We start from the raw sequence: 14759 nt of genomic DNA on the forward strand, positions 1-14759 counted from the left end.
GCACAAGACTGCAGCACAAACTAAAAATAAAAGGTCTATACGTGGACAACAGATTGAGAATAAAACATGAAGAAACATATATTATCGGTGGCAACATTATCAAAACTTAGAGTGCAAGTAAAAAGTTATCAGCAGATACTTCTTCACTCCAAACAGAATAGCAGAAATAAACTCGGAGCGAACACGTCTGCTGGAGGACCGTCTGCAAATAAGCTGCTGTGTTTTGGTCTCGGGGTGATGAACTTCTGCACTGTAAGTCTTTCTTCTCATAAACACTGTTTCGGAGTCCCAGAAAATAAGCCCTCCGACTGCAGTACTGCGACAAATCCCTGAAGGTTGTAGACATTCATACTTATTAAATATTCTTTTTGTTAGGGCAAAGAAATCCATAATAGCGAGGAGACGCTGCACCTTCCTCAGCAGAGCGGACAGCCGCATTAAAGGAGGTGTATGAAATAGAAAATGTGCCCAATACGGCATTTTCCTCAAGGTGAGAGCTGCTTCTCTGCCACCAGGTTTCCAAAGTTTTCAGAGTAAAAAGAAGAACCAACTGTCTGGCTGTTAACCAGCTCTGACTTTAACAACCAGATGAACTTGCCTCCTCCTCTGGCCAGCGGTCTGTGAAGAGACAGCCGACCTCCCGGCGAGCATCGATCCACGTGAAGAGACAGATCAAGAGGAGACGGGCAAATATTAAGAGCTGTCAGCTGAGCAGAACAGCACATTCAGTCTGAGTGGAGATCAATAGAGGGATTATGTATGCCTGCTGGAATATTTGTGTTTGACATTGATTGGGTTCACGTTTGATGGAAGTCCTGCAGCTCGGAGACAGACTCGATTTAAAAAACAAGAGCTGAAATCTGAGGACTGCTGCTGATTTGATGTGATACAAACAGACTTAAAGTGACTGGATGTTAATTCTTAAATTTCACTTCTTTCTTCTACAAGAAAACTTGTGTCTGCACTGCATGTATATTTCATTCAGTATCTACAAAAAGCATTCAGCCCCTTTGAGGTTCCCCCCACCTTAAATGCTTTTCAACATTTAATCAGGGTCAGTTTAATTGAGGTTTTTGATTATTCATCAGCTTGAGGTCTCGGCTCTAAATCAGAAACTCCATAACATTCAAACTGTCCTAGTTAAACTACTTCTGCGTAGCTTTGGCTGTCTGTGTCAGGTCATTATTCTGCTGGAAAACAAATCTCTGAAGTCACACTTCTCCTGTGGACTGCATCAGACTGTCTTTGAATTTTTTTTTCGATACTTTGTTCCATATTCTTTATCCTTTACTTTTACAAGCCTTCTATTACCTGCTGTTGAGACATATTCCCACACCATGATGCTGCCACCACCGTGCTTCACATCATGATGCTGCCACCACCATGCTTCACATCATGATGCTGCCACAACCATGCTTCATATAATGATGCTGCCACCACCATGCTTCACATCATGATGCTGCCACCACCATGCTTTCCATCATGATGATGCCACCACCATGCTTTCCATTATGATGCTGCCACCACCATGCTTCTCAACATGATGCTGCCACCACCATGCTTTCCATCATGATGATGCCACCACCATGCTTTCCATTATGATGCTGCCACCACCGTGCTTCACATCATGATGCTGCCACCACCATACTTCATATCATGATGCTGCCACCACCATGCTCCACATCATGATGCTGCCACCACCATGCTTCTCAACATGATGCTGCCACCACCATGCTTTCCATTATGATGCTGCCACCACCATGCTTCACATCATGATGCTGCCACCACCATGCTTCACATCATGATGCTGCCACCACCATGCTTCACATCATGATGCTGCCACCACCATGCTTCATATCATGATGCTGACACCACCGTGCTTCATATCATGATGCTGACACCACCGTGCTTCACATCCTGATGCTGCCACCACTGTGCTTCACATCATGATGCTGCCACCACCGTGCTTCACATCATGATGCTGCCACCATGCTTCCCAACATGATGCTGCCACCACCATGCTTCACATCATGATGCTGCCTCCACCATGCTTCACATCATGATGCTGCCACCACTGTGCTTCACATCATGATGCTGCCACCACCATGCTTCACATCATAATGCTGCCACCACAATGCAATATTTCTTAATGACGGATTTAACTGTATTCCAAATGTGAATTTTCTTGTATCCATTCCTTGATTTCTGCTTTCAACAAACTTTGGCCTTGAGAATTTGCTTGTCTTCATAGTGTAGTTTTAGCCAAGTATATAAATTCAGTGACTGGCCTGGGGGTGAACACTTTTTATACTCAGTGGATCTGCTTTTCTGCTCACTGGGTGGCTCCACAACAGCTTCTAAACATAATACTCAAAGATGCTGAATCATATCTTAAAAAAAAGTTGAAATGGAGAAAGTAGTAGTAAGTTAAATCACCAGGTAATGTTTCTACAATGACAAGAGATTCAAAGGCAGAGTCAAAAAAGCCTTATCAAGCGACTCCACTAGAAGAGAATAAAACTCCATATTTCAGGAGCAAAATAACTACAATCAGCATTCATGCAGCCATCTGTGCAAATCAAAGTTTAGCTGTTATTGGAACAGAAAGGTACTAACAGCTCACAAAATTACCAGGAACTGAGATTCAAATTCTCAGAGTCGTGTTAGAAACTTAAAGACAGAAGGGATTCTTATAATAATCATAAATACACAGTTGAACACCCCACAGTCTCATAAGGGTGTTCAGTCTGACTGGGGGCAAGTTAAGTATTTTTTCTATACTTTACTTCATATTCTTTACCATCTACCTTTACAATCCTTCTAGGACCTGCTACTGAGAAACATCCCCACATCACGATGCTACAATCACCGTGTTTCACATCATGATGCTGCCACCACTGTGCTTCACAGGGAAACATATAGGAAACATAGAGAAGTATATCTCTTACGAATTCACTTTATATGATCAGTATTATTAAAATAGGACACTTTATGAGAAATTGTAATTGTAATTCTGACTAGGGAGTCATTACAGTGTCTCAGCTCCCAACTAAATACAATTCTATGAACATTAAACCTCTTACTACAGCATACAGAATCAAAAACAAAGAATAATCAAACACAAAACTCAATATGTCCTGAAAACACTTCTTATACAGACACTAGCTCAAATGGGACCCCACCATAGTCAAAATGGGACACCAGATATATTGTTATACACAAAACACTTAAGATTTACATCATAATATCTCCAAATAACTACAGATACAAAGAAAATATACCAACAACATGGAAACAGTTATGTGAATCATTACAAAGTTTTCAGCATTTTTGTTGTACTTCATTTCATTTTTTAAATTACTTTTAATTTAACAGCGCTTTAAAAATCACTCTGACCAAGGCAACAACATAGGCCAACTTATTCATTCATGTTCAAGTAGTCATACATTTAATATTAATTTAAATTATTATATAACTGGTAATTCTTTTTTAGAAGGTGAAAACATGGCTATGCTAGCTCTTCTTAGCTTTGTTACAGCAGCTTGTCTGATAACATGTTAGAAATTATATTTGATCACATTTAGAAATATGACTTTTTGTAGGACTGCATGTATTCTGCGATTTTCAAAAACATTTGTTTTCCCATCAAATTGAAATGACAAACAGTAACGTCCCATTTTAACAAGGTGCAATTGGCAAAATTAGCATTTCATTAAAAGGTCAAAAGGAGAATAGAATTTATTCAGAGTAATTTTGGTGCATCTAAATACAAAATAAATTGGAATCAAGTGGTAGATATTTGTTTTTAGATTTTTATAAGCTTAACAATTTAGTTATTTTAATTATCACTGTGATTTTGGGATCAAAGGCAACAGTTCTTAAAGATGAATCTGAACAGAATAGATCAAATGTGATGAAAAGACATGTTGTCTGTCAACATATGACTGATAAACATGTCCAGGATTAATTTATCTGCAAACTGACAAAAGAAAAAGACAACATTTCCAGTTGAAGCTCCTTCAAATGTAGAAACTAGTTGCACATTAACAGAATTTCTCAAAGACATTGATGCATTTTGTAACTGCTAAAAGGTTTTGAAAGGAATTTGCTGTCATGTTGTGCTCAGACTCGACTTTATATTCTGAATTTGGCATTCAGTTTATCAACTACAGCACCTTTGCTAAGGTTAGAGAAAGATAGTTTTTCTGGTTAAATTCTGGTTTGGATCCATCCTGTCTGGAGGAAACATTCACTGGAGTTTATTCTCAGTGTAAACCTGAACAACAGCAGGTCTGAGGATGACCTCAGCTCGTCTACAAACCCTCCTGTCAAATCTGCAGAAAAGCAGATACAGTCGGAGTGTGTTGCACTTTATTCTTTCTGAGCTGAAGCTGTCGAGCCGCCTGATTATTATGCATCGCTGCTGCCAGAGCAAGTAATGCACTGAATATTATCTGACATGCATCTGCAAACAACAAGCTCGCACTGATAATTCATCATCTAATCTATTCCTTTTGTTTTTCCTGCTGTGCCAAAAAATCTCGCAAACTTCGCCCCCAAAACGGAGGAACAGATTCAGCCGTGACACCCCTGATTCTAAATGTAGGTGGTTTGTAGTTAACAGGTAGAAACCTGCAGAGACTTGCCTCTAAGTGCTTCTTTAAACTCCTGAAAGCTTTTAGTTTTGACTCGAAAATCAAGACATGGGAGTCGAGCCTGAAGATGAAATCCCCCGTGCTTCTGCGCTCAAGTCCATCAATATGCAGGATAGGCAGGATGAAGCTTTTTCGAAACACACACACACACATAAATACGCAAACACTGCAGCAGCTGGTAGCTCGTGAAAATCCAATGTGTTCCCTCGCGCCACCTTCCAATCAATAACTCCCAAGTGTCAGGCAGCTCGCGCCCACTCCACAACACTTCATGATAATCGATCTGTGGCCGTGGCGTTGGATATTCCGGCGCTCCTGAGCTCCCCCCGCAAATCGAAGTGATATTATTTTCATATTTGTCTCCTCCTCGTCTGTAAATACCATCAGTTATAAACCGCGGCAGGTTGACGGCCACACCGAGTCGCTTTTCTCTCTCTTGTTGTGGCAGAGAATCACGTCCTTGTGATGGCGTGTTTTTGTGCAGATATTCTGTCTGGGTTTCTGCCAGAGTGACTTATAATGAGGCCGAAACAAGCGGCGAGTGCAGATGAAAAGACGAGGAGGATCAGAGGATGCTGCTGCGACTTGAGAGTATTTAAGATGAAACATCGCTAAAACTGTAAAACAGGACTACAAGAGCTAGAAAAAGATGCAAGAGGTCTGTGCATTACACACCGCCTCAGAGATTAGAGCTGCTCTTCAGTTTACGGAGATCTTTCACAGCATCCTGTTCAATGCTCTTTAATCATGTCATTAATTTCATAGTTGCATATTACAACCAAGGCCGTGACTAACAACCTTGAAGAGCATTTTCTGGATGATGTAGTGAATGAAATGTTTTAAAATAGCGAAAGAATTTCATTCACAGATTTTTCAGTGTAAATGTTTAATTTATGTCAATGAAAAACTGAAAGCTGGAAACCAATGTTTGGGCATTTATTATTAAAAGTGTTACACTAGAACTGACCCTGAAGACACCTTAAAGCAGCAGGATGGACGCCTGTCCTTGAGTTTTTAATGCATCACCGTGCTGAAGTTCCTCCAGAGTGCAGAAACTTTCCCCAAACATCCCAGTTCGGCTGCTGCAGCATCTGTCGCCGACTCTGAAACGAAGCGAGTCACCCAAAGCGACACCGCAGGGATGTCGGCTGCTCAATCTGCAGATCAGCAGCACAGATCAGTGATCGGAAACCAGCCGAGCACGAACCCTCGGCCTTCTGTTGGAGTCTCTGGAGGGAAGCGAGTCGGTTTAATCTTATCTGATCTTTGTCTTGAAACCTCCAGCGTGGACGATACCCTTGTTGACGAGAGATGTGAAAATGGAGCGTGAAATGGAAGGTGGATCGGAGCAGCGTCAGCAGGAATGCAGGTGTTGTACCGGACTGTTGTGGTGAAGAGGGAGCAGAGCTGGAAGGGGAAACTCTTGATTTAACAGTTGATGTAATGCTCACCTGTTGTCATAAGCTCTAGGCAGAGACTGAAAGAACAAGATACAAGCAAACAAAATGGGTTTCCTCTGTAGGGTGGCTGGGCTCAAGCGGTAGGGTGAGAAGTTCAGACATCCAGAGAGTCAGTGCTTCTTTATAAGGATCCAGCTGAGGTTGTTTGGAGATTTTCAGACACCTCAATCTGTGAAGAGAGCCTGAGGTAAACCCTAAAACTCTTTGGAGGGATCACATATCTCATCTGGCCTGGGAACACCTCAGGATCCAAAAAGAGGACCTGGAAAACATTACTGAGGAAAGGGGGCCATCAAGACCAGAGTTTATACCAAGGCTACAATATACATCTATTCAGCATCAACACTATGATGTGCAACGAGGCAAATTAACTCCAACAAATCAAGCTACAACTTCTTCTGCTGCTTAATACAAAGACAAATCCTTACATGGTTCTCGTTTACGCTGACTAACCCACATGAGAAGATTGTCTGATAGATCATCATACACTCCAGCTGTCAGCTAGTTTGTTCACCTACAGCCTCCACATGTGCACAGTGAAATCAGCAAAGAACAGGAAAGAAACACTGAAAGAAGATTTGGTTGCAAAAATCAATCAATCACAGAAATATTTCAGCTACAGAAAGGATGATTTTGGTGTGAAAGTGTCTTGCTGATTGGAATCAGCACCACAAAGATCACTATGACGAGAGCGAAGCCAAATCTAAATGTCATCCAGAGATAAAAACTGTCTTGGATGTCTTTGTCAGAGTGGCACCAAGATTTACTGAACTTTTCACCGCCAAAGACACGATAGTGGCTTATACAAAGAAGGTTTTAAAAACATAATCCAGTCACTTAATAAGGTAATATTTTTCTCAAGTGTCTCTATCAGAACTGCATGAAAAATGTAAGGTTCAAGTTGAAAGCGAGCTGTCAGTGGAATATTATGCAGCTACAGTCAATCTGTGTTTCAGCTGGAGAACAGTGTGCTACATAATCTACTTTATTAATGACGATTAACAACTGAAAAGTGATGATCATAAAGTGAGAACATGGCAACTGGGTTGACAGAAGCTATTTGGGGTCTCGATAAGAAATGTCCGGTCTGTATTACAACAAATGAGCTGGTGAAGATGATGATGGTTTAGACATAGACTGCATCCTGTAGTTGGTGAGTTATACACATGTTGGATTTACAAAGCTTTTTGATATTGCAGAAAAACAAAATGTCACAATGTCAGTTATTTTGCCAATATTATAACTCTTGATTAGCTGATGAAAACTGAAGGATGAATGGACTTAGTTGACTTGGTGAAAGATACTGAACTTGCTTCAAATATCAATTCAGCTATTTGCAGCACAGTAATAGTTTTTCTTCACGAGTGGTTGTAACTTTGCTGAGCATTCTTGCATCAATACTAACTGGTGCACATGAATTCTGAGGCAGAATGTGAATAAGAGATCACTGTCAATGTACCGTGTGGCATGAATGATGCAAACCGGTGGAAGTTTCACCCAAATGAAGCAGTGCGATTCCAGTTCTTGGTATTTTGGTGGTTTGGCACCAAGAATGAGGAATCGTGGACTTGTTAGTGGTCCAGAATTATGTTCAAATTGGAGATCTGGAAATCCAAAAGTTTTCCAGCAACATGTGAGAATAATGTGGGTAAAATTGTAACTCTTCAGTCAATCTTCAAGCCAAAATGGTGAAAAAGGGCAAATTGCGGCAGGTTTAAGAGTCTTAAAAGAGAAGATGTGCTCCTTTTTTGTGCAGTTTTTCGTTGTAAAGTGACGATTTAGGGGGTTTAGTTGAACAAAACACGCTATTTAAAGACACGATCTTCAGTTTAACTACATGTTTTGATGTTTTATATCAAGGGTGTCAAACATACAGCCCATGGGCCAAAACCACCCCACCAGAGGGTCCAATTCAGCCCCCAGGATGACTTTGCAAAGCATAAAAATACAATTTTTCAATAAACATAATTGGTATTTTAAATCTGTCCGGCCTTTGCAGATACTCTGTGATCTGTCAGCTGTCATGCACATGTGTAAACGCTAAACTGATATATAATATTGTTGAAATTGCATTTATTATTCTTAAGAAATTGTCTTGTATAAAGATATGTGAATATTTTTATAATGTACCATTTTGCACTAAAACAAAGGGAAAACTGCGCACAGTGAGTTGGTGGTTAGCGCTGTCGCTTGCAGCTAGAAGATACCTGGTTTGTTTCCAGGTCTGCATGGAGTTTGTGTGGGTTTTCTCCAGGTTCTCTGGCTTCCTCCCATAGTCCAAAAACATGCTGATATTAACTGTTGATTCTAAATTGTCTGTAGGTCTGACTGTGAGTGTGCTTGCTTGCCTCTAAGTATAGTCCTGACACCCGTGTTTTTTACGGTGACACTCCAAGAATAATCAACAGATTCACTGATAATACAAAGATGCATAAGACATCTTGAGTCAACAATGTGGCATAAAATTCAGCTCAGACATGGAAGAATCACTGCAGTCTCTCATATATAGAGAATGTTTTTATATTTCATTTTGTATCTCCTACTATTGTATTTTCTTTAATCCTACACCGCTGTTTGTTTAGCTAAATAAGTGCAGATTAAAGTGGAAAATCCAAACCGCAGGATGTTTACTGCACACAGAGAACAAACAGAGTTTGATTGGGAATCAACAAAGTTTTACCAAAAGAGATTTATGCCACCAAAGAGCACACAGTACATTCTCACTGACATCCATTTTAACATTTGTTCCCATTATGTTTCCCCATCCATCGCTTTTGGCTGCGAGCGTGAAAGGCATCATGGATTTACATCTCTCAGATATACGACCCTTCAGCCGCCACGGCAGATATACGAGCTGAGCCGTCAGAGCTTTATTAGCTGTCGGATTGATGATGGCTGAGAGGACGGAGGGAAAAAAAGAGAAATGAACGAGAGGCAGAGAAAGAGACAGAAAGAGGAAATGACACCTACTTGAAACCCGGTGCCATGTTGGCACAACTCCCGGTGCGAAGCCAGATGCAGTATGGGTCACGGGAGGCCAGGCAGGCTCTGCAGGGACAGAGGAGGGAGGATTATTAATGCTTATTTACAATTATCTGCTTTTCATTGCGGATCAGAAGCCCTCAAATAATTATCAAATGAAACTATAATGTCACAGTAACCGCTCTGTTTAACATCATGACTGTTCTCTTTATCTCTTTCAAATCGACTATTTTTCTGTTTGTTCCGTCAACATTGCGCCACCGTCATTCAGATATTTCAGCTTAAAAGTCAGCACTTTGCATTAACATGATAATACTGCAGTTTGTTCGTCTGGAACGGAACTGGAAGAAAAGGGTGTCGAAATCAAATGCAATAATTTAAAAGGTCACAAACATAGAACCGTATAATGCAACCGTCGTAGATTAAAACAGCATTTTATGGTTCTGTAATATTCTGATTTATATAGAAAGTAAAGAAAGTAAGGAAGCCTGGATAGAGTGGAAATGTAGAAATAGAAATGTCACAGTTATGTTTGAAGCATTCTGCAACAACAAATAAAGACGGTTTTTGTTTTTTTCTTCTAAATATGTGACTTTTTTCCTTGTCGTGTTAAAATTATCACTATAATCCCAAGAGAATAATTTTTTATTGTAAATTTACCATTTTAATCTTGCAGGATATTTACACTTTATTGTAAATTTACCACCTTAATATCAGACGATATCAGCTTTATTTTTTTCTTTTTGAGATTTACTCATTTAATGTCAGGGAATATCTGAGGTTGTTTTTTTCTAACATAATATTAGAGAATATTAAGTTTTTGTCTTGTAAATTTATGATTTTTGTCTTTAAAATTATCACTAAAACCTCAGACAACATCTATATGGCATAAGTTTGCAGGTCTTCTTGTGTATTTACCAATTTCACCTCTGAGAGTATCAAGGTTCTTTTCTCATAAATGTACCACTTTAATGTAAGAGACTGACTTTTTTCTCACAAATTTACCATTTTTATTTTAGAGAATATCTAACCCTTTTATTGCAGGATTGTAAGTGTCTCTCATAAATTCACCACTTTATAATGAAAGTATTTTTTTCTTTTAAAGTTATTACTTTAATATTCGAGAATAACTGAGATTTTGCTTGTTAATTTACCACCTTTATCTGAATATCTGAATATTTGAGTTTGTAATTTCCGAATTTGTACACTTTTTTTTTTTTAAACTTACCGCCTTTATCTAAAACAATATCTACTTTTTAAAAAAAAAATCATAAATCAGTCTTGGTTTAAAGAATAGATGAAAAAAAAATGACATTACAAAAGAAAGGCAGAATAAAGCCTTCAGTTATTTAAAAACATTACCGTCTTACAAAGCTCAGTTTCCTTAAGAGGACTATGAAGTGAGTTTTTGTCATATTTTCTGCACCATTGAGGTTTTAATTTAATTTTTTTTTTATTGAAAAGACATAATTTATTGACCTATAAGCTTCCATATGCACACAGCAAAATCAGCAAGAATCCGGAGACACTATATAAAACACTATAAAAAGGAAGATATTCAGATGGAAATATTTCAGCTGCAGAAAAGATGCTGTTGACCAAAAAAAGGTACTTTGTCTTGCATTTTGTTGTCAGCAAACGAGGCAACACAACTAATTAGTTAAACTAGCACCACACAGCTCCTATGACGAGTTCAAAGTCAGATCTAATAATAATAATAATAATAATAATAATAATAATAATAATAATAATAATAATAATAATAATAATAATAATAATAATAATAATAATAATAATAATAATGCCTTTAATTTATAATGCACTTTACATATAAAATCTCAAAAGTTTTGATTGACATCCAAAATCAGAAGCTATTTCTGCTGCTTTTGCTGGTGTTACACCATATGAGAAAGGTTCCAAAGACCTTTTTTTTTTTTTTTTAAAGCTTTTAAAAGATTTTCTTTTTTTAATTTTCAACTCCTCTGCAGTATCACTCCAAGCATTCAAGAATAATTACTTCTTTCCAAATACAGTTATTCAAGCTATCTGATGAAAATTCCTGTATTTTTTTTTTCAAATTTTGCTGTATGTATTGCAAAAAACTAGTACTGCAGTGTGGGTTTTATCCAGTATTGTGCATCTCTACCTCAAACAGCCCTTTGCAAACATAGAAAGCCATGTTCATAGACACACACAGAGCCGTCATCACAAAGAAAAAGCGGTCATCCATAACCTGACATCTGCACTGCTGTCACACAAACCCAGTTTCTCTCTGGGTGTCTAACACACAGACACACACACCTGTCGGCTCAGCTGTCCTCAGGTAGCTGCTGCAGATGGAAGAAAAGCTGCAGCGACGGAAACAATGGCTGCCACCTCAGACGAACATGCTCATCCATTACCGGCTCGGTTTTATTCACACTCTGCCAGTCGCACAATTCACATGATGCCAAACACACAGTTCACACTCAGGCCAGCCAAAACCAGTGAGTGTGTGTGTGTGTGTGTGCGTGCCTGCGTGTGTGTACAGTGCCACACAGTCACAATGTGGACAAAAAGCAAGCCTCTGTATTGTAAATCATTAGGTCAGGTTAAGGTGAGTCTACAGGGATTTAATGCAGGTCAGTGTGTGTTCAGGCATTTCTTTATATGCCAGTTGGACGGTTCAGATTAGGTCAGATTCAGATTTAGGTGTTTCTTTGTGGCTATCAGAAGTAGGGTAGCAGTCCTGGGGATGCATTTTGTCAACAAGGGCTTGACCTTTATCGATTAGTAGAACAAAACAGGTTGTGGAGTCAAGTTAAGTCAACCTTCTGAACCTTAAAACCTTGCTGGCAGGCAGGAAAGGGCTTCCTGTCTTTATAAAATTCCTAAAATGGCGCCATTCTGAACAGTAACGTGTATAAAACTTAACTAAATCTAAGCATAAAATCACCATATTTCATCAAAACCACTTTATTCCGCATGTCATTTAAAAATTTGCCAAAAATTAACAATTTGCTTTAACTGTATTTTGCAAAAAACAAAGAAATTCTGCTCTCCTTAGCACAATCGGTAAACTATTGACTCAGCTTTAACCAGCAGTGGAATGACCAAAATTATGACACTGTTTGGTTGAACTGCAGGCTGTGTTTACACTGAGCAGACAGGAGACAAGTATGGACATAGATTAACAATGTAAGTAGTTAAACATCTATAGTATGTGGATATAGAGGCTATTTTTTTATAGCTTAGACCAAGCCATTTCAAAACATGCTTTGCTTCTCAAGTCTTTAGGGAGTCAGATCAAATGTATGCGAACAAAAGTTTAAATACATTGAAAGACCATGTATATCATGGTGGTCTTGAGTTTCCAACAGCTTCTATAAGTCTGGAGGTCAGGATGGTCAGAAGTCAACCAAGAATCACCAAAACACAGGTCTGCTATGAAGTAGAAGCTACTGGAACACAGCTGTCAGTGTCCACAGTGTTTTACATCAATATGAGCTGAGAGGCTGCTGTGTAAAAAGGAGGCTCTTTTTCTGATGCAGCACCTTAAAGCTTGACCAAAGTTTGCTGCTGATCACATGAACAAAGAAAAGTCTTTCTGGAGGAAAGTTCTGTTTTCAGATGGAACATAAATTGAGCTATTTGTCCACAATGATCAGAAATGTGTTTGAAGGAGAAAAGGTGAGTCCTTTAATGCCAAGAACAACAACCCTACTGTCAAGCATGGTGGTGGCAGTATTATGCTCTGGGGTTGTTTTGTTGCTAGTTTGAACTGCTGCTTCACACTGAGTAAATTGAATAATGAGGAAGGTAAATTACCTCCATATTCTTCAGGAAACCTTAAACTCATTAGTCAGAAGGTTGAGTCTTGGATGCAGTTTGGTGTTTCAACAAAACAAGGACCTCAAACACACATCAAACATGGTAAAGAAATGACAAAATCAGGCTGGTTTACCCGAATTCCCGACTTAAACCCCATCAAAAATTTGTGAAGTGTGATGAAGGAAAAAGTCTGTCAGAAAGGTAAGAAATTCAGTTGAACTGCAACAATTCTGTCAAGAGGACAGTCAGAGGTACAACCAGAAACTTGTAGAAGGCAACCAAAAGTACCTAACTGAGGTGAAAAAGGCCAAAGAACATTTAACCTATTATTAGCGCTGCTGTATGTATATTTTTGACTAAACAGATCTTGTCATATTTCCAGACGATCTATAATAAATCTATGAAAGAACCCAAAACAAATGATGTGTTTTTGGTGACAAAGGCACGTGTATCAATCATTCCATCATAGAAAATTAAGAGCTGCAGGAATCATTGGAAACTCAAGACTGCCACGATATACACAGTCTAAGCAAGTGTGCTTAAACTTTTGTTCACAAGTCAGTGTACACAACAGTCAAGTCCTGCCTGAATCCTTCATTTTAAGTCCAACTTGAGCCCATTTTTAAAAGTCTCTGCTCCCAGTTTAAGACCAACAAAGCGACACGTCTTCCCAGTCGAACATCTTTGTTAACGTCTTTGTTTGATGCAGACACAGCTGGTGGAATCCTCTCTGTACGGCTGCAGCTGTGTTACCACATCACTCTGGCTGGCATTCATTCATCCTACTCAGTAATTAAAATGAGCCTGATTAGCGACCGTGTGTGTGTGTGTGTGTGTGTGTGTGTGTGTGTGTGTGTGTGTGTGTGTGTGTGTGTGTGGATGCCTCTCGAGTGATGAATGTGCTCTAATTTGGGCGGTGAGCTCAGTCTAATGACGTCTATAAATATGCTTCTTTTTTTGTTCATATTTAACTATTCAGGCCCGGCACCCACATTTCCCCGGGTACACACTCGCTCCTACAATATTGATTATGTTGCCAAATTAAGCTCCATATTTTAATGTTTAAAAAGATTCCCCCCGTTCCTAGTTTTTTGGATGTTTTCCAGAATTCACAAAATTGGGGTGTTTAGTCGGAATTCAGGAAATCCGAGCTGAAAATAGCTGCTGTATCTGAATGTACCGAGAATATCAGAGTGATTGCAGGAAAAATGTGAAACAAAAAGGAGCGGTTTTCCTCACAGGAGCTGGGTTTTCTTACTTTTTACAGACTCCGTGTTGAGTGCAGCGGCTGAGTGGCACTCGGATCACGCAGCTGCTGAAGGCTACGAACAAGGCGTGATGGTCCTTATCCAGCTCCAAACCCAGAACCCTCCTGTCCTCCTGACCCTGAACGTTACACCTGGACACAGAACAGAATATTATCACATGAAAATGGATAGAAAATGCTGAAGCAGCAGCAGTTAGCATAGAGACAGCAGGATTCCTACTTGGATGGGTTATAGACGTCGATGTCCTCCAGCAGTTTGGATCCCAAGCTGTCATTTGGATGCGTGCTCGCCAAAACCTTCAGGACTCGTCCGTCGTCTGAGCCCAGGAACATCACAGTCCGGTCCTTGTAGGGTCCCGCCGAGACGTCCACCACAATCTGGGTCAATTTGGACCTGGGAGGTAGAGGAGAAAGTTACGTGCTTGCTTGAAAATCATGAATATTTATCTTTGCCGAGACATTTCGGATGCATGTGCAATTTCAACGCAGCCTCAAAGAAAACTGCAACAGTCATCTTAGCTATTGGCAATAATTTGCGGTTTAACTCCCACTTCTCTCAGGAAAAATGTTCTCTAAGTGGAAAAG

At 39.5% G+C, this 14759-nt stretch overlaps 1 protein-coding gene across 2 annotated transcripts in view; it reads right to left on the reverse strand.

The window, feature by feature from the left end:
- Positions 1-14759, reverse strand: part of LOC111570492 (semaphorin-6D-like) — a 263043-nt gene that overhangs the window by 68134 nt on the left and 180150 nt on the right. For both annotated transcript variants that reach the window (XM_055018212.1, XM_055018211.1), the window contains exons 16-18: positions 14395-14568; positions 14166-14306; positions 9086-9163 (exon numbers count right to left, since the gene is read on the reverse strand). In XM_055018212.1, coding sequence (XP_054874187.1) covers positions 9086-9163; positions 14166-14306; positions 14395-14568 — 393 coding nt within the window. The remainder of the gene's footprint in view (positions 1-9085; positions 9164-14165; positions 14307-14394; positions 14569-14759) is intronic.

The sequence above is a fragment of the Amphiprion ocellaris genome, chromosome 15, assembly GCF_022539595.1.
Source record: "Amphiprion ocellaris isolate individual 3 ecotype Okinawa chromosome 15, ASM2253959v1, whole genome shotgun sequence".
In the NCBI taxonomy this organism is placed as follows: Eukaryota; Metazoa; Chordata; class Actinopteri; family Pomacentridae; genus Amphiprion; species Amphiprion ocellaris.